This window comes from Aedes aegypti, chromosome 3 (assembly GCF_002204515.2).
Source record: "Aedes aegypti strain LVP_AGWG chromosome 3, AaegL5.0 Primary Assembly, whole genome shotgun sequence".
Lineage (NCBI taxonomy): Eukaryota > Metazoa > Arthropoda > Insecta > Diptera > Culicidae > Aedes > Aedes aegypti.
The window spans coordinates 160,732,287-160,751,360 of record NC_035109.1 but is presented as its reverse complement, the minus strand read 5'-3'; the positions used below and the strand labels follow the sequence as shown (position 1 = coordinate 160,751,360).

The following is a 19,074-nucleotide window of genomic DNA, read 5'->3' as shown; positions in this document are numbered from 1 at the left end:
TCGGTTAGTGGCCGCATTTCTTCATCCTCGGTTCTGTCCGATGCTCGCCAAATCGTTGTGCACTTGATCCACACAGCGCCTGCTACACCCCTTCTTGTATAAACCGGATCCGAAGCGAACACCATTTTTGCAGGGTTGCTGTCTGGTATTCTTGCAACATGTACTGCACATCGTATCCTGCAAGATTTGGCCACCTTCTGGATGCTGAGATCGTTGGGCGAGCTCGTTATTCATCTTTCACCGCCAAATGCTGTTTTCTTGCACACCGCCAAATACTCTAAGTTGCTCGAGGAGGCATCGTCCACGTTTCATGCCCGAATAGGAATACCGGCCTTTTGTACATGGAACATTTGGTGTGGGGGTGAATCTTTTTTAATCGCAGCTTCTTGTAGACGTTCTAACGTTATTATCAGCAAGAATCCAAGGTAGACAATCTGGTCGAACACCTCGAACATATCCCCGTCTATAGTAAAATAGATACTAGATAGATAGGTGGAGGTAGATACTAGATAGATAGGTGGAGGTGCACATTCTCTTCAATGTTTTTTTTTTTCAATTGCTCGTCAACATGCATTGGTCAGCTGGTAACTAAAACGGAATGCCGGCGAATTGAGCAGGTAGTTGCATTCTTTTCTCCCACAAGTATCAAAGAAGCCATAGTTCAATGGATGGACTTAAGTTGAGATTGTTCAATGTAATGTGTTAACTTACTGGACACTAGTCTCTGGACTCTTATTTCTACTAAATACATTTGGGTACTTTGGGAATGCCTCGAATACGGTATTGCTAGAACTGACTCAACTCAGTAATGCTAATTGGCGCATGAGCCTAATAAATAAATAATTAAGTAAAAAACAATCAGCGTCAAGGCATGGAAAGGCGCTTTGTCATAATATGGAACTATTGACTGTATTATTATTGGTGCATGTTTTATATACAACTATTTGTTTTTTGTTATTTATTTTATGGATGTTCTCAAGGAAGCATATCTTATTCTAGCACTTTTGATGCAGATTATGCTGAAGGTACTAGGTCCAAATTTTGCAACAATGTATCTTTTAAAATTTAGGGGGAGATCCCCCAGTGCCGGACAGCACCCAATACCGGACAAAGTCGAAACAATGAGAAATCATGGTCCAATCAAGATGGTGTATTAGTAGAAAAGAAAGCTCTTATGTAGACTAATGTTTGCGTAGAATAACACATCCTTGAAATATACATGCCTTTTTAAAAAAGTAGAAAAGTTTGAAAATCCTAAAAAAATTGACGTATCTTCTTAATTTTGAGCCTATTTAGTAATTATTTTGAATACGAAAAAATACTTTGGATCCCGCAGGCATGATCGAACATAATCCTAATTTGATAGTATGATTGTATTTTGTTGCATAATTGAAGTAAATATGGACAAATTACAATTTTGGTTAAGTACCTCCTGTCCCTCAGTTTCGGACAGCTTGATTTGTTATGTGAAATCTTTGCAATTATTGCATCAGTGTCTCAAAATACTTTCATTTTTCATGGGTTCCGTCGATCATGGTATCAAACATGCAATAAAATTAAGAAGAATGAACATTCAGAACAACATCGTAAAATGTGCTATTTTTCATCATATATGAAAGAGGTTTTTGATAGGCATCTTGCAAACTAAGAAAAACTCACATTATTCTTGTAAATGTTGCACATGCATTGAATTGGTAATTTTAAACTATTCCTATAGTGTACACATTTAATGATGTTCAAATTTATAGAATTCGAGGCATTTCCAGATCGTGTCCGGTATTGGGTGCCACCTTTCAAGATCGATCAATTTGGTACTAAAATACATCATCAAAACGCAATGTAAAAATTCATATTTCTATTTTCAAATTTATTTTTGTACACTACAAAAATGATAATATTTATCATAAATGGGTAACACGAGCCCATTAAATCAATATTTTTCGAATTATGAATTTAGTGGCTTAAGTGTCCGATACTGGGGGATCTCCCCCTATCTTCCAGTCGAGTTTTAGAAAAAAAAAATTACCAAAAAAAACCAGTGTCAGAGTGAATCATGGAGGTGCTACATGACTTTCTGTTAGATTTTTTCAAGATCTTCTACACGGAAAAAAATCCGTTGCCGGATTCATGAACAAAAAGTCATGAATTCATAAAATTTTATGTTTCATGATATCATGACTAAAAGTAATGAAATCGTGACTATTATGCAAGAATTCGTATGCTCAGGACGTTACACAAATCCACCTGTCACTTTCTTCACCTTAGTCAACGTGTCTCATGCCGATCGGTGATGTTTTCTAGTGATATTATAAAAATAGTTATGTTTTTGAAAAAGTTTAAATTTTTCGGAACCTTGTCATCTATGACATTCTTGGCGAAATTCTCGTGAGTTCCTACATTGTTTCACGACACAATTAATCTGCCGGAGCTGTTGGATATTCCATAATGTACTTACTTCATCCTGACTATGCAGAACCGGACAATGTTTGGCTTCGAGCAAAGAGTTTGCTTGACAAGCTCGTCGGTGATTTTAACTCCACGTCATACAACAGAGCAACTCACAAAAGGCCTCCGGCAGCCGGATGTTCCAGTTTCACTTTCAATATCCGCAGAGTCGTTAAGGAGTGTTCCATCACTCATGTAATTCACCAGCCCAGAGACCATTTGCCAATTCAATTGATGCTCGAAACAACATTTTGCATACAAACCTAACCACCGAATGTTTGCAAAATGTTACAAAACTACCGGCATCAGTTCATGATTCAGGGATCCTGCTTCATGATTTCATGACTCAACTTGCCACTTTTCAGCAACCAAAATTGGAATCACAAATGTCAGGCATCTGAAATCATGAAAAGTGCTTATGTTTCCATGAATTTTATTCATGGTTCCAGCATACATGCCTAATGATTTGAGGATTTCAATTGACATTTTTCACCGCTAAAAATTGAAATCGTAACGTACAGCCGGCGTTACGATAAAATGCTTCATGATTTCATGACTTTTGGTCATGGCGTATTTTCATAACATGAAAACACACCTTCCTCCCGAAATCATGACTCTTTCTCCTGTTTTAGAGTGCCGCATTTTAACCCGTGTATGGAAGTTTTTCATTGGAATCCATGAATGATGCTCTTAAAACTGCTGGCTCAACTCTTAATGGACTTATTCAAGTGATCACAGTAGAAATCTTGCATTATCTGAGGTGCATAACAAGCGTTATTGAAAGCTTCAGTATATCTGTCAAATCATCTTGAGATCTTCGACAGGTTTCCATTAACATTGAGTTAAAGAACAACCTGCGAGATGTTCTCAAAAGGGCTCGCAGCTTCAGATAGGTTGAGAACCACTAAACTACGGTTTTTGCCCTCTGAGAAAAGCAAATTTACAAAGTTAAACTTTATTTTCGCAAAACAAAAATTCTCATGTTTAAGAACAATTTATGTGGTGATATCTTTTACAATATTTCTGTAAATTGGTCCTTTCAATCTAACATGCATTGATTCCCCTGTTAGTCGATTTTTTCATAGAAAGTGCAAAATATTCTCAAAATGGTGATAAGTTTCGTGAATTTTGAATAGGACGTCTACGCCAGTGATAGAGGCAAAAGTTATGGGTTAAGGAACAAAAAATCGTAAAAAATAATAAAAGCTTGTTTTCCATATCTGAATACGTCCTTCGAAAGCTTTTCTATTTGATTTCACGTGCGAAATAACATAAGAATTGTAATATCATTACATCTTTCAAAAAAGCACTTCATTTATTATTAGAACATTTTCCAGTAATATTGATATTTGCTAACTTCTGTTCCTATTATAGATATTTTTTATTTGCTATGTCGTTCGTTTGGACACGGCACGGACCTATTATCAGTGGTTTACATTGATTTCCCATGACTCACTATTATTGGAATGCTTGCTTGCACAAAGGAACAAAACAAGTTGAGATTTTTAATTGTTCTCTACTACCTATTTCCTTAATAAATTCCAAGATTTTTGACAAGAGCCATATTAGAAAAATACACACCTAAATTACCTATAACACGCTGTACACAACAGTAACACTATTACGCAGCGTAACAAAAAATAAATTTTTACGTGTCTCAAGGATCAAACTATGTGACTCTAGTATATATAAGGTTGCTGTATCTGACGCCGTTCTCAGGAATGTTCCGGCACGTAAAAATTTTTAGCTATAAGTCGACAAAGTTGTATAAAATACCGTTTTTTATGTGTACATGAAATTTGGTTTATCACACTTTTCTACGATCTAATCAAGCATGCAAAAAAAATTAGCTTTCATTTCATATATGATTTTCAACTAAATTGAATTAATTAGAATTAATTTATTTTTCACAATTTTACATCTCAATTTGTCAAAATTGACTTTTATGTCCACGAGCTTCAGGTTTTTTTTCAAATCACCGTCGGCTGATTTAAGCCGTAAAAGACATGACAACCCTAGTCGCGTACAATACTTTTCTAAAGCATCAAAGAATAACTTTTGAGCATCGAAAGTATTGTGAACTTTGTTAATACGTGTTACTTTACACATGAAGTTTGAATTTTGTAGCAAATTACCATACAAGTTGGTTGAAATAGTCAAATTTGCATTTTCAACAGCCAATATGTCGGAAACTAGACGTGCTATAATATTTATGAAAACTACAATGGATTAAGCAACCCTTTTTGAAACAATAAGCGGTATTTTGGTGCTTGAGACAAAAACATGTTCTGCAGTGTTATTGAACACATACCACTACTGGGTCAGCCACCCTATTATGATTTTAATGATGGTAAAATGATGGGTTACAACCCATTTTAGAGCGCCACAAATTACATTTTTTGTAAACTTTTTTAAAACTTCACCTAGGTAAACTGTCGTGATTGCAAGTCAGTCCCATCTGCATTTTCGTCAAAATTGAGTTAACCCCTCTACCGGCAGCTTCATTTTTTACCGCTAAAAAATATTCAAATCGCGATAACTTTTTTGTTTCTCAATAATTTTGCACCATTCTTTCACAAGTTCTTAAAATACTCTTCTTGTATGTTGATATTTATAATTAGTCTTCTGGATCCGGAGATATTCCTAAATTCCTAGGGGGACCGACGTGTAGCCATAACTCACGTAAATATCTCAGGCTACAGAATTTTTATCGTTTTCGGATATTAACTCCTCGGAATGATACATTAATGCGAGTATGTTGTGAAAAAATGAATCAATTTGGTGCAGTCTTCCTTGACTAATGAGCATTTATGTTTCTGGTACCACGCGTGACAAATGAAGATCTTGAAAACTCTAAATAACCTCATATCGTTATTTTCAGATTTCTCCAAGAATACTGAACCGATTTGTATGATTTTTTCAGGGTAGCTCCTTATTATGTGGTATTATACAGTACACATTTTATATTTTTGATAAATTGACCAAAAACAAAATGGCTGCCAAAGACATTTTATATGGAGAATGTCGGTCCCCCAAGGAACATCGGAATATCTTCAAAACTAGATCACCAAATATCAATATCGACACGGATTCTCAAACTAGAAGAGTTTTTTGAGATCTTGTGAAAAAATGGTGCAAAAATATCTAAAAACAAAAAAGTTATCGCGATATGAATATTTTTTGGTGGTAAAAAATGAAGCTGTTGGTAGAGGGGTTAATATCAGTTTTCAATATATCTTCCAACGATCTTTCAACTGCACTAATAAGACAACAGGTTTTCGTGTAAAGTTAGGAAAAAAAACACCAAGTCAAATTGTCCCATAATGCAAAGTAACCGCATATCAGTCACACTACAGATTTCCCCACATTGTAACCCGAAAATACAACGTATTTTAGACATCTTTATACATATATTTTGGAAAGATCTAGAAGAAAAAAGCATATTGTGCAAGTTTCATAGATATTGAAACATGTTCTACCTTTCTTGGATTTCTAAAGTATTTATATGAAAAACGAGTTTGTAAACTTCACAGCCCATTTTTTCAATGCCTACTTTTTACAGATGGGACTGACTTGCGATTCACGGCAGTAAATGTGGTAAAATTTTACTATTTTGCACGCTAAAATTACTGTTTCGAATGTATTTTCTCAAAATACCTATTGAAAAGTTAGAAAATTGAAAACCATGTGTTCTGTATCTCGATACCTCCCTAACTCAGTTTATGGACAAAAGGTCGATTGACAAAACGTCGAAAGAACAAAAAGTAAAAGAACAATAGGTATAAAATGGTGAGAAATTGTTCCTTCTCTGAAAAAGGATTTTCGACCATTAGTCACTTAGTTTTTGATCGTCGATCTTTTGTCTTTCAATCTTCTGTCATTTCGACCTTTTGTTAAAGAATCCCCTAACTCGATGGACCCTTTAGTATCATGTTGCTAAAAAGTAAGAAGTTAAATAAAATACTGGTTTATTATACTAACAAAACTATCTTTGTATTACAGAGAGCAAAATCCTGAGTTTTGAACACATTAGAAACTATATACAGGTCGGACTCGATTATCCCGAGACTCGATTATCCGGGGACTCAATTATCCAGGATTCGATTATCCGGAATTTGTTTTTTGATGTTCTTGTTTTTCAATTTTTATGCATAAATCTGAGATAATTTGGCATTGCAATATACAATATGAATGGTTTTGCAGTTTAGAACGTATTTGAGAAAAGGTGGGTTTGAAAAAGTGGTGTTTTGATAATGCTTGTCAAAAAATAATCGATTATCCCGAGGATTCGATTATTCGGAGAGAAAAAAAATCGATACTCCGGATAATCGAGTCCGCCCTGTATTTTATTTGCTATGGGTGTTTTATTGAAAAACCTCAAACTTTTTCAAACATGTACGCACATTTACCGATCTGTAACAATTCGTGAACATTTTCTTCCAGATGTTTCGAATGGTTTTGTTAAAATAACTTGCTATGTAGATAATATACAGAAAAAAAGATTTTTTGATAGCAATACCGCCATTTTCGAGATATTTCATTCTATTTTGGAAGAACTTTTGAAAATAACGCTTGATTTCTTTATTTCACCTAAATAGAATGTGGGGCTAGTACTATAAATGCGTTTTTTCTCATAAAAGACTATATAAGTACTCTTCTAATACACATTTATTCGGATAACCTTCAAAACATGGCCGTTCTGGCTTATTCGTAGAAATTTTAATTGTTTTGGTGGCTATTTCAAAAAATCATACAATATTACATGAAAAAGTTAAAAGGTACAGTATACACAAGGTGTGCACTTTATTAAATAAGCAGCTAAATAAAAAGTTCTTAATGTATAAGAACATTTTCAATTTTTAAAATACTTATACTTCAAACTATTAAAAATTAATAGGTCTGAATGACAGCGTGGTTCATGAATCTAACAAACAGACACTCGTGAAAATTATCAATTGTAAAATAAACAAGTTGACGATGTTCTTTGCTGTTCAAAGATAACACCTTTACACACCTTACCAACCCTGCTTCACCAGCCTCAACTGGGCCAGTAAAACAAAACTAATCGAAACATAATAAGCAATCGGAGTTAACCCATTTGAAAAGATCCATAGGTATACCGACAACCGTGCCGAGTGCGCTAGCTATATGTCAAGTCAACGAGCGAGCGTGAAGATTATTCCCGCCAATTCATGAGAAGCGCAAAATAACGGTCCTGACTCAACGGCTGCCGCGCACCGATCGATGATGCTCTTCTGCTTTATTGGTACAATATAATTACATAAGGCTGTGACGGCATAGCTTAAATGGTAAACGTGCATCACGTTTCCAAGTTTAATCACCACAAAATCAATTGATGTTCGCCTCCGCCGTCAGTCGAGAAACCTTAGGGGAGCATCCGTTGAAGCCATTGGGAAAACCATTGACAACCGTTGCATGGTTTGAACAGGTAAGGAAACCATCACAGTTCAGGGCTATAGGTTACGAGGGAACAGGATCACTCGCGGAGAAACCTACTTTTGTGAAGACCACCGAGTCGAAATGCAATTTATCTAGGATCTAATCTCACCTCCTGCACTTGTTCATGACCTGCCTTCAGCTGATGGGGTCTGAACAGCAGTTGACCTCCAGCTTGTTGGGCATAGTAGTGCGCCGCAGCGTCAGGATCCTGATAGTATCCGCCACTTGGTTGATGTTGTTGTTGCCGTCGGTTGGCGGCCTGGGGAGCAGTTCGAGTCTCATGGTCGGTTTGGCGCTTTTCTTTGGTAGTCAGCTCTTGGGTAACATTCTTCTCTGCTAGTAAGCTTCCTATCACACAACATCCTGTAAAAAATAGAAATAAGGAAGCATGTGTTAACGGAGGTGGCTCATTAAAACACACAATACATTTGATCACTTTAATATTAAATTTTACTTTTACATTACTTAATGTTTACTCTTTTATTCCTTTAATAGTAAAGTTTCAAACATTCTATTTTTCAGTTCCTTCGTTAGTATCATTTCAAACATTACCAATATAATTTGAACTCTTATACTTTTGGACTATCTGGGCCATTTTGCAAAGATTTTCCCAGTTTAAATCAAAAGACCAACTCAGTTCTCATGTTATTTGGATAGATATTACTGTTCTACACTTGCATGAACAATTTGTGCATGGAAATTGCTTTATTTTGACTGAAATCATTAAAATTATTCTGCTCATCCATGCAACCGCTACACAAGTTACACACAAAAATTTAAGCCGTCAATTTTTTTTAGAAAGTAACAATTTCTTTTCAAATTTCTGGGCTACGAGCATACAATTCCATCGGTTTTTGTTTGTCGATTGATTGGGCTATGCGCAAGTATATTAAATAAACAGTATTTTAGGCTTCGTCGCCAATAGAATGTAAATAACGGGGGTACAAAATAAGTGTATACTTTAAGGGTAAAAAAAAGTAGTGCGGTGTCCAAAATAATGAAAAACAGTGCTTTACAATTGATTTTTTTAGTATTCTAGACTTTATATGAACATGAGATCATTTTTATCTCATAAAATAAGTTTTTTCCAATTTCTCATCATAATAGGCTGTTTTTCATCATGCCAATCTGTCATGAAACGACCTACTTTCCTGCACTGAAGTATGCAGTGCGGGAATAGTCATTACGCAACTGAAACCAGTGCTGTAATGATTCATTACGCAACGCTTTCTCATTACGCAACTGTTTTGAGTTGCGTAATGAATCATTACACAACCATTTTTCAGAAATTATAAAATGATGGTGAATGCATTCCGATATTATTTCTGATACCCTCAAGTGGTCTTTTACGAAATTGCAAAAAATGTTATACGTAACTCGTTGCAAAACTCGATTTTTACAGCTCTCGTAGAATGAATTTACGACTCGTGCTGTAAAAATCATCAAAATAAATCCAAATAATCGATTTTTTGAATCGATGTTAGGAGCACTCAAAATCGAGTGAATCGTTTTTCTTCTTCAGATTTTTTGTTTAAATTCTAAAGGGGGAAAACTATTGGAATTTTTAGGTGAATTGATGAGTCATAAAATTTGTATTGAATTGACCTTGATGTGTTTAATGTTAACACTAAAACCTCAATTTTCGAAGTATTTTATACAAAAACTCAATTTACGTCACTTTTGTTACAAAGTAAATTCTATGTACGTCACTTTTTTTACGAATTGCGTAAATAGGGTTTAGAAAATTATATGGAAAATTATGTAATGTAACGACCTCCGGTTGGGGATAAACGTTGAAACCCAATGCAATATGGGTACTTTCGGAACGGGCACGACGAGGGGATTACGAAAATCGATGTTCGACGCCATTTTGAAATCCAATATGGCGACCTCCGGTTGAGGCAATTAGTTGGAAACCCATATAATATGGATATTTTCGAAACGGACATGACAAGGGGATGACGAAAATCGAAGTCAGATGCCATTTTGAAATCCAATATGGCGACCTACGGTTGGGGAAAATGAAATCCAATATGGCGACCTACGGTTGGGGAAAATTGTTCGAAACCCATGCAATATGGGTATTTTCGGAACTGGCACGACGATTACGAAAATCGATGTCCTATGCAATTTTGAAATCCAAGATGGTGACTTCTGGTTCGGGAAAATCATTAGAAAACTATGCAATATGGATGTTTTCGGAATGGGCACAAAGAAGAGATAACGAAGACCGATGTCCGACGCCATTTTGGAATCTGGTTGGGGAAAAGACCCTAAGATTTTCTGTATTTGAGCCAGGTCCCTCTGACCAGCCTGGTAACAAAACCATGTTGATAAAGTTATTAGATTTCGATGGAATTTATTTTGCTTCGTAAAGGAAAAGCCGAAAACATGAGTGGTTAATGAAATACCGAAAACATTGCTTGCCATTTTATGTGGCAGAAGCTATTCGGGGTATGTTTTGAAAATTATAAAACATTCATCAATAGATATTTCATCAAGGACTAATCCTGTGTAAAAATATTTCCAAGAAATTTACGCAGGAATATGGGTATCTTTTTTGAACGCGAAATAGAAGAAAACATCATTTTGATTATAAAATAAGCCACCAATTCGCAAACTAGTGTCGCTTGACGATCAATGAATCAGTCTTGGTTCATCTAAGTGAGCAAAATGAATTGCAGGAATAATTCACGATGTAGCTAATAAGTAAACTGGAGGCGGTGATGGATGGATATAGTTTTTTTTTGTATATATTCAATATCATAGCAATTCTTCCCTAGACCAGCCTAATATCATCAGTAGCACAAATATTCAAAAAAAAAAAATTTATGCCGATATAATGCTGCATGCTGTTTCACTGCGTCATATTTTATTGTTACTTTCATTTTATTTTCATATTTTATTATCATATTATTATATATAGTATAATCTTATGTACTATATAACATATCACTATAATTGAATTTCTCATGTTTTGGGGAGGGAGGGAGCATCAGGGCATCATTGAATTTACAACTGGACAATGAAGTGGAGTGCCAATCGGAGTCAGGAGGAAAAGTGTTAGTCGTTCGCGTCTAGTACTTCTCTCTCCAACAGTTGTGAAAGATTTGACGCGCCCTTCTTCTAACAAACCTTTCCGTGGAAAGCTCGACAAGTATTGCAAATTCTAATACTCAATCTGTTGGATCATATGGCTGGAAGGAGATTCTCTATTTCCCGCGGGTTTCGCGTAAGTGTTTCTACTTACGGGTCCGCCACCCTTCCGGCCCTTCATACAGCGATATGTTGAATGCAGATTGGTAATAAAATTTGACCTTACTGTTGAGTAGAGCTGCATGCAGAGCAAGACTCAAGCAAGGATTGGTGGCTACCTACATACAAACATATTCAATATCATAGCAATGGTTCAAATGAAAATTTCATTTTTGAAATTGTGATATATTTGAAATCAGAACAAAGCTATCAGGGCATTGAATTGAAAAATATCCTGAATAGCACTCGTCAAATAAAATTCTGCGATAGGAATTACTTTAAGAATTGCAAGATCAATGTTTGGCTTTGAGATCAATGTTTGAGTTAACGAAAACAATGTTTGAAGCAAATTAACTTGCTGTCCAGCATAGCAATAGAAGACAAATAATATTTTTTGAGCTTGGATGTATAATGTATAAGGCAATGAGAAAATAAAACAGTTCATCGTCTTAACTATTATTAGAACGAGCATTTCAATTTGAGATATTCATATATTTTTTTAGATCTATAAGAGAATCGTATCCAATTACAATTTCATTTATAACTTTCACGCCAATTTTTAGGGGATCAATAAGGCAAATGCCCCGTGTCTCCCCAAAAATTCAACATTAAAAGAATAAAACAAATTGAAATATTTGCCATTTAATTATTGAATAGCAGTTTCCAACAATGTTAGAAAAATCACTTGAGATAATATTTTCCATTCTTCGCGTCTGAATCTAACAGAGTGGTTTTGGTCATCGCTATTCTACAATTTGTTTTATCAAATCATAATTGATATGTTAACTTATTGAACAATCTTCTAGAGTTAATTTTCAAAATCAATTGGGGCTCCTTGGAGAGGTATATACAATATTCTGTAAAATATCATTTGACGTCTAGGAAGGAACTTTAAAAATACTATAATGTGTGTAATGCACTGCTAAATTCTTATAGTTCAATAGTTTTCCTATCAAGTGTGTATGAAGTGTTAGCAGAAGTCTGTACATTTACATTTTGCATATGGGACTTAAGGCTTAAAATTAACTTTGAATGTAATCCACAAACTACTTATAAATAGGAGCAAAAACAACAAAGTGAAGTTGAAAAATAGGCCTAATATATTAATTTGTATAAAAAAGGAAAGTATAATTCTTTGAAATTTTATAGTAGTAGAACGATAACGAGCAGACATTGAACAATCTCCATTTTATTCCCCGATTTATCCAGTTCTCCAAAATGTGGTGCGAATAATACAGTACCAGGGTGAAAAACTTGAAAAAACTGTCTGGGAAAACGTAACTATATTAACGGTTGAAGTTTTGATAATTATGAGTTCCATAAACTTTTCTAGAAATTGGCTATCCAAAGAAATGGGTTGTTCGAGGGAAAGAAGCATCGCCCTGTACCTTTCTTAATTTGGCTCAACCACCGATAAGAGGTTTAGTTGAAATGCGAAAAAATAGTAGATTTCTATAGAAATTTGAAACATTGTCTATCCCACGAATGTTTACAAATGGAAGAGATTCAAGTTGACTCAAATTAGGCCGGAAATTTTCTAAACCCCCCACCCTTTTTCCCTTCTTATTTTCAAAATTACAGAGGGGGGAATAAGTAAAGTAGGTATCCAATTTTCAATGCTGGTTTCCATTATTATTTGCATTTTTACTGTATTTTTTTCGTTCCACACGATATTACATATATTAACAGGTATCATCGAATGGAAAACTTATGTTTTGTGACAAATATGGCCACAGACAAACAAAATAACGATAATTGTGAGTATGTTTGTCAATGTAACCATGAATGTGGGATTTTCTGGAAGGCTCTTTATGTTCCATTTGGGAAACGTTATGATTGTCTTTAAATTGAAAAATAGAATCATATTTGTGGAAAACAATATCTGTTTAACTCGAAAATGCATGTGAAAGAAAATACCGTGCACTTTAAAGCCATCTAAAATTTACTATACATTTTAAATTCTAGCAAATGTTACTGCCGATAGTCGAATGTTTTAATAACGAAACGAAGAAACTTAACATGTTCATTCAGATGGAAACATCTCCTGGCTTCTCATATGATCTGAGGGCAACAATATCCATGAATTCTGAACATTCTAAACAACTCAAATATATTTTTACAGGGTGATCTTATTCATTTTTATCATTTTTATATTTTGAAAGGCTTTAAGAACATATGCTATGTTGTGCAAATATCTGAAATAGTTACAAAATCAATATTGGAGCGAATTGTTTCGCATCAATATTTGAGAACTATAATGAATTTCATCTGGATTATAGACGGGCTACCGCTTAGGCTTCATCAGCAGAAGGTCATGCCCAGACAACCAGAAGTCGCATGAAAGTTCACGTAATAACTCGTTTATTCATACAAACTACATCGAAACCGCACAACACTATGGATGAAATCATCAGATTGATTAATATACTCGCATAAAACGCTTCTTTCCTGAGTTCATTTGTACATTCTGTTTCGTCCCGTACACGCGTACAAAGTAAGTCGAATCAATCCGTAGCAGCTGTCAAATCAACATTTGTTATCATAAGTTAAGTCGCATAAGATAACAGGTTAGTTCGGTAAAAAAATTTCACTCTCGCATTGTATGCTATTATTCATCACATAATATATGCACGTATATCGCCTCCACTTTTGTACGTAGAAGGCCTTTTCGCGACATCTTATATGTGAAATTTTGTGCATACAAAGCCTCCATGTGATTTCGTTATGCGTACATTTTGGTTAGCTGGGTGGGTTCAACCCCAGGCCCTTCCCTTTCTTGTTTTTGCATCTTTTACTTGCTTCCATCTTCCACTTTCAATCGATTACAGTTGACAATACGTTCATAATATTTGCTAGAACCAGAAACGAAAAAAAAAATCGTTTCCCTACGCTTCCATTTTTCCATCATTATAGAACGCCTTTCCTTACACCTGATGACCAAACAGCAAGCCTCTCTGCCATATTTTTACCACCCCTACATCTTCCCATATGAACAGGTGTAGACGCAGTGGTATGTACGGTCTACAGTGTGCCAGTAAATGTAACATCAATTCGTTCCCCTGTCTTTCATTGGTCTGCTTTCTGTTGCCTAAAAATAAAAGATCACCAGCACTTAGGGTAAATTATGTATTTTGGACAGGCTAGGGATTTGTCTGGAAACGGCGATCGATTAACTACCTTAGATACTAATATTTTATAACGTTATGATACTTATATGCTTAAAGTATCATTGTATTTTGAGTTTCTGGAGAGAAAAAGCTTACAAATCGCAGCAATAGGTGCCAAAATAGCGTTTTTTGATTGCTTGTCTGTTATACATTTCGGACATCAAATATACATTTTGGACACCCTCATGTGAATATAATTTGGACAGGGGCGTTATCTCACTATCTATTCAATAGTTTCTTAAAAGGACGATCATATCATAATGTTTGAAGAGTTTACATGTGACTTATGCATTTTCTCGCTTATTGGATGTGTATATTAGTGATAATCAATAATTTCATTTAATGCAAGCAAATATCATCAGATCCACGAAATACGCCTGCAAGTATGCATGCATGCGACATTCCAGTGCGTTTCATCAGATGGCCAAATTAAATCAACTGAACAAAAACCGTAATCTATTTTGGACACCACCTGATTTATGCCTTATATACTAATGATAAGATTTTAGATGAACTTAGCTTCAATTTTAGACATATTTTATCATATTGCCGCCTTCAAACTTTTTATGAATGCCTATTCTGAGCGCTATTATTGCGTTTAAAGTATGTTCTTGAAACGTACATCCTCTTGCATTCGTAGGTTTCACAGGTGTTCTGTTGATACAATTTACAATTTTGATATTTTTGAAGCCAATTTGTAATTGCTATGAAATTGGCCATCATTAATAAGTAGCTTAGTGTATTAATAATACAATACATGATTTTCCGTACATAAATTCCTCATCATCTCATTGTCAATGAGCATAGAACAAGCAGCCTGTCCAAATTATATGCATGTCCAAGTTATATACGTTACCCTATACACTGAGGGTGTCTGTTAGTCTCAAGCAGTCATCTGGTTGGTTCCTTGTGTAAGTGCAGCTGATTCGGTGATACTGTAGTAACAACCAAGGGCGACCAATCATGCTTAAGCTGTAATTAAATTCATCTGGATTAAATATTTAACTGTATTTGATTGATATCGTTTTATTTGACTTTGAGAGTATATATGATGACACATTCTAATGGAGAGTGAAAAAAAAAAATTAAGAACTACCGAAAGCTAAACATTACATATACTTTGCAATTGGATTAAATGGACAAATTGATGTGAAGTTTTGCGAAAAAGTTACACGTCTTCTCAGTGAGAATCGAACTCACGACTCCCTGATCTCTAGTTAGGGCGCGTTACCTCTACGCCATGAGAGGACTCATGAACGCAGAAGTTAACCTGAACTCGATTTCAGCTCAATAATCACGTTTGAGAACGTCGCGACCCACTGGAAGCCCACACAATAGAAACCTCAGCCAGCACAGTTGCTGGCTACTGTAGTGTGCTATTTCAATACCTAAAAAATAATGCACTCTCGGGCTAGGCATTGGATATAAATAGAAAGCGTTGTGTTTGGATGGGCATCTAATTCTTCCGAAAGAGGTGCACTTTGCGATAAAGGACCACGTGATTATTGAGCTGAAATCGAATTCAGGTTAACTTCTGCGTTCATGAGTCCTCTCATGGCGTAGGGTCCATTTAATCCAACTACAAACTATATGTAATGTTTAGCTATCGGTAGTTGTTAAACTTCCACTCGGCTGGTTAGCCTAGGTTAATTAAAAACAAGTAGAAATTTAAGATTTTTTCCGTTTTTATCGACTCATAGTGTGGTATGGTATTTAATGCCCCACAGTTATGAGGATTTTAATTGACATTTTATTTTCCACCGACAGAAAAAATATGCTAAAGCATATTATAATAGATTATAATGCTCTATAAATTTAGGGTTGACATAGCAAAACTATTCTATTCTATTTGATGAAATGTTCTACTTTGAATCCAACCATGTGTTATCCATAACTGTGGGTGACTGTACTGTTTTTGTAGCAATAAGAAGTACTGTTCTATTGCTTTAGGTAGTTTCAAAACTTCTGTCAGCAAAAAGAATATCTCTATACACAGCACGAGAGTACGGTGCGTACTGATATTTTTTTTTACTATTATTTGCTTTCACTGATCGCTGCAGGTCTTGGTATGTATTTATATCTGACATAACCATCGATGATGCCATAAACCAATTGTCTCTGTTACACTTTGCACGGTGTTTCTCATCGACATTCCTAACATTTACGAAAAAAAAATCGTTCACAGTGAAACGCCGAGTGTCGTTTTGGACAACTGCAGCAGCGAGACGCAGCACCAATGAATGAAGCAGTTGCAACGTGTACGGCGACCATGAAAGAACTCCGTGAACCAGCGTTGGGTACGGTAGGCACCTACGTGTGTAAATCATCCACCGCTCACGATGATAATGTACTTCTTGTGCAGGTGGATAGAAATGTGAGAATTCTCACGAAAGCGCGGCTTCTGCGTTTTTATTTTCCGTGGGAACTCAAGGTGGAAGCGTTTACTGCAAGAGATGCTCGGCATTCTGCGCAGGGATAGAAGATACATTCTTGCGCCATCATTCGGCTTCAACCAGTACCTATGGTGTGGCGCATAGAATACCTTCAACGCGCCTAGATAAATAGCTCTTCACATTTTAATAGCCCATTGCATAAATAGCTACTCTTCCGTAAACAAGGTGATTCGATAATTGTAGAGACAACATAAGCCACACTAAACCAAGTGCCTATTGACGACTCTTTGAGATTTCAAACTAAACTTTATGTATCAATTTTTATCAATCATTCGTTATATTTGAATCTAGGGAGTTGCATAAAAATTCACAATCAATGTAAGTGCTCTTCGATTCGATCGATATGTGTTAAGACCAAATATTAAAGCCACAATCTAATAAGTCCGTTGTTTTTTTAATTCTCAAAATGTTAAAAAGAAGTCTACAGTCTCAGTATGACTTGAACAAGAACAAGCTGTTTCTAACATTTAATCTCTTCCATAAATTTAATAAAAAAAGTGTAGATTTACATGCAACTTTTGTAGACTTCTTCTTTTTCTTCTTCTTGGTATTACGTCCCCACAGGGACAAATCCTGCTGCTCAGTTGAGTGTTCAATAAGCACTTCCACAGTTATTATCTGAGAGCTTTTTTTGCCAAAGTTACCATTTTCGAATTCGTATATCGTGTGGTAGGTACGATAATACTCTATGCCCAGGGAAGTCAAGGAAATTTCCATTACATAAAGATTCTGGACCGACCGGGAAATCGAACCCAGTAGCCTTCAGCATGGATTTGCTTTGTGGCCGCGGACTCTATCCACTAGACTAAGGAAGGCCGTAGTTAGTCTAGAACATTTATAATTAGGGTACCTATCACAAATCACTCTTTTTTATTTTAAAGCTCTTAGTAGAGTTTTAAGAAATAAAAAATAATCTGGATAGAAACTTTTTTTTAATCCACTTATTGCTATAATAAAACACCTCAAAATTTCAATGATAATTTAAATAAACGAAGATAAGTTGTCAATGATGATCGATCAATAGCTTCATCGAAAATCCATATAATTAATCTCCCAACGTCAAGCCACGAGGCAAATGCATTCATGTAATAATATTACCCACTGCTTTCTTCACATATCTTGCCGATCGGCCGTTAGCTCGTCATCACCTTCACGGAATTCACACACCATTACGAAAGAGTTGCAACGATCAATCCAGGCTAATTTGTATTCACCGCACCGGAGAACTAGTTGACCAAACGTGTCTCATGTTTCCTTCGGTAAGATCACTCTTTTGACTTTTAGCAATTCAGCTTGCAAGACACCGTAGAGTAGATTGCATACAACTTTGCACCGTGTCTTGAGGAACGCCGACGGTCAATGGCGCTGACAACGAAAGGTTTTCTTTTCGCTCACATTCGTGTTGAAATTTAAATCAACGGTACCCACTAGGAAGTGCAGAGCACATCCGGGCTCTACGTTAACTTAAAACCATCAAACTGATTGAGTTCGATTACGATTATGCAGTGCAGTTTAATGGATAGACACTTAATTAGTATAGTGTAACAACGACCGCAGTGATCACTTGGAGAAGAATTATTTAAAGTTAAACCATAATGACACTTTTTTTTTTTAAGAATGCAACTGCTCATATTTTATACAACGACGCACATCTAATTTAAGGCTCACAATGATGTTATTTTAAAATTTACTATTCCACACACTTGTCCATAACGAGTTGAATTGAATTCTGGTAAGTGATAACCACTTGTTTTAATTATGAATCGTGGTTTACGGCCAACCAGCCGAGTGGAAGTTTAACAACTACCGAAAAGCTAAACATTACATATAATTTGCAATTGGATTAGATGGACAAATTGATGTGAAGATTTGCGAAAAAGTTACACGTCTTCTCAGTGAGAATCGAACTCACGACTCCCCGATCTCTAGTTGGGGCGCGTTAACCACTACGCCATGAGAGGACTCATGAACGCAGAAGTTAACCTGAATTCGATTTCAGCTCAATAATCACGTGGTCCTCTTTCGCAAAGTGCACCTCTTTCGGAAGAATTAGATGCCCATCCAAACAAATTATATGTAATGTTTAGCTTTTCGGTAGTTGTTAAACTTCCACTCGGCTGGTTGGCCGTAAACCACGATTCATAATTAAAACAAGTATTTATCGAGCAACGGACTCATGTTCCGTAACCGGTCGTTTGAGAACGTCGCGACCCATTGGAAGCCCACACAATAGAAACCTCAGCCAGCGCAGTTGCTGGCTAGTGTAGTGTGCTATTCCTATATCTAAAAAAACA

General features: G+C 35.7%; 1 protein-coding gene across 1 annotated transcript in view; it reads right to left on the bottom strand.

Annotated features, from left to right (window-relative positions):
- LOC5575811 (mediator of RNA polymerase II transcription subunit 15) overlaps positions 1-19,074 on the bottom strand; it is a 65,680-nt gene that overhangs the window by 23,518 nt on the left and 23,088 nt on the right. Inside the window, exon 2 of the mRNA XM_021852244.1 lies at positions 8,015-8,268. Coding sequence (XP_021707936.1) covers positions 8,015-8,268 — 254 coding nt within the window. The remainder of the gene's footprint in view (positions 1-8,014; positions 8,269-19,074) is intronic.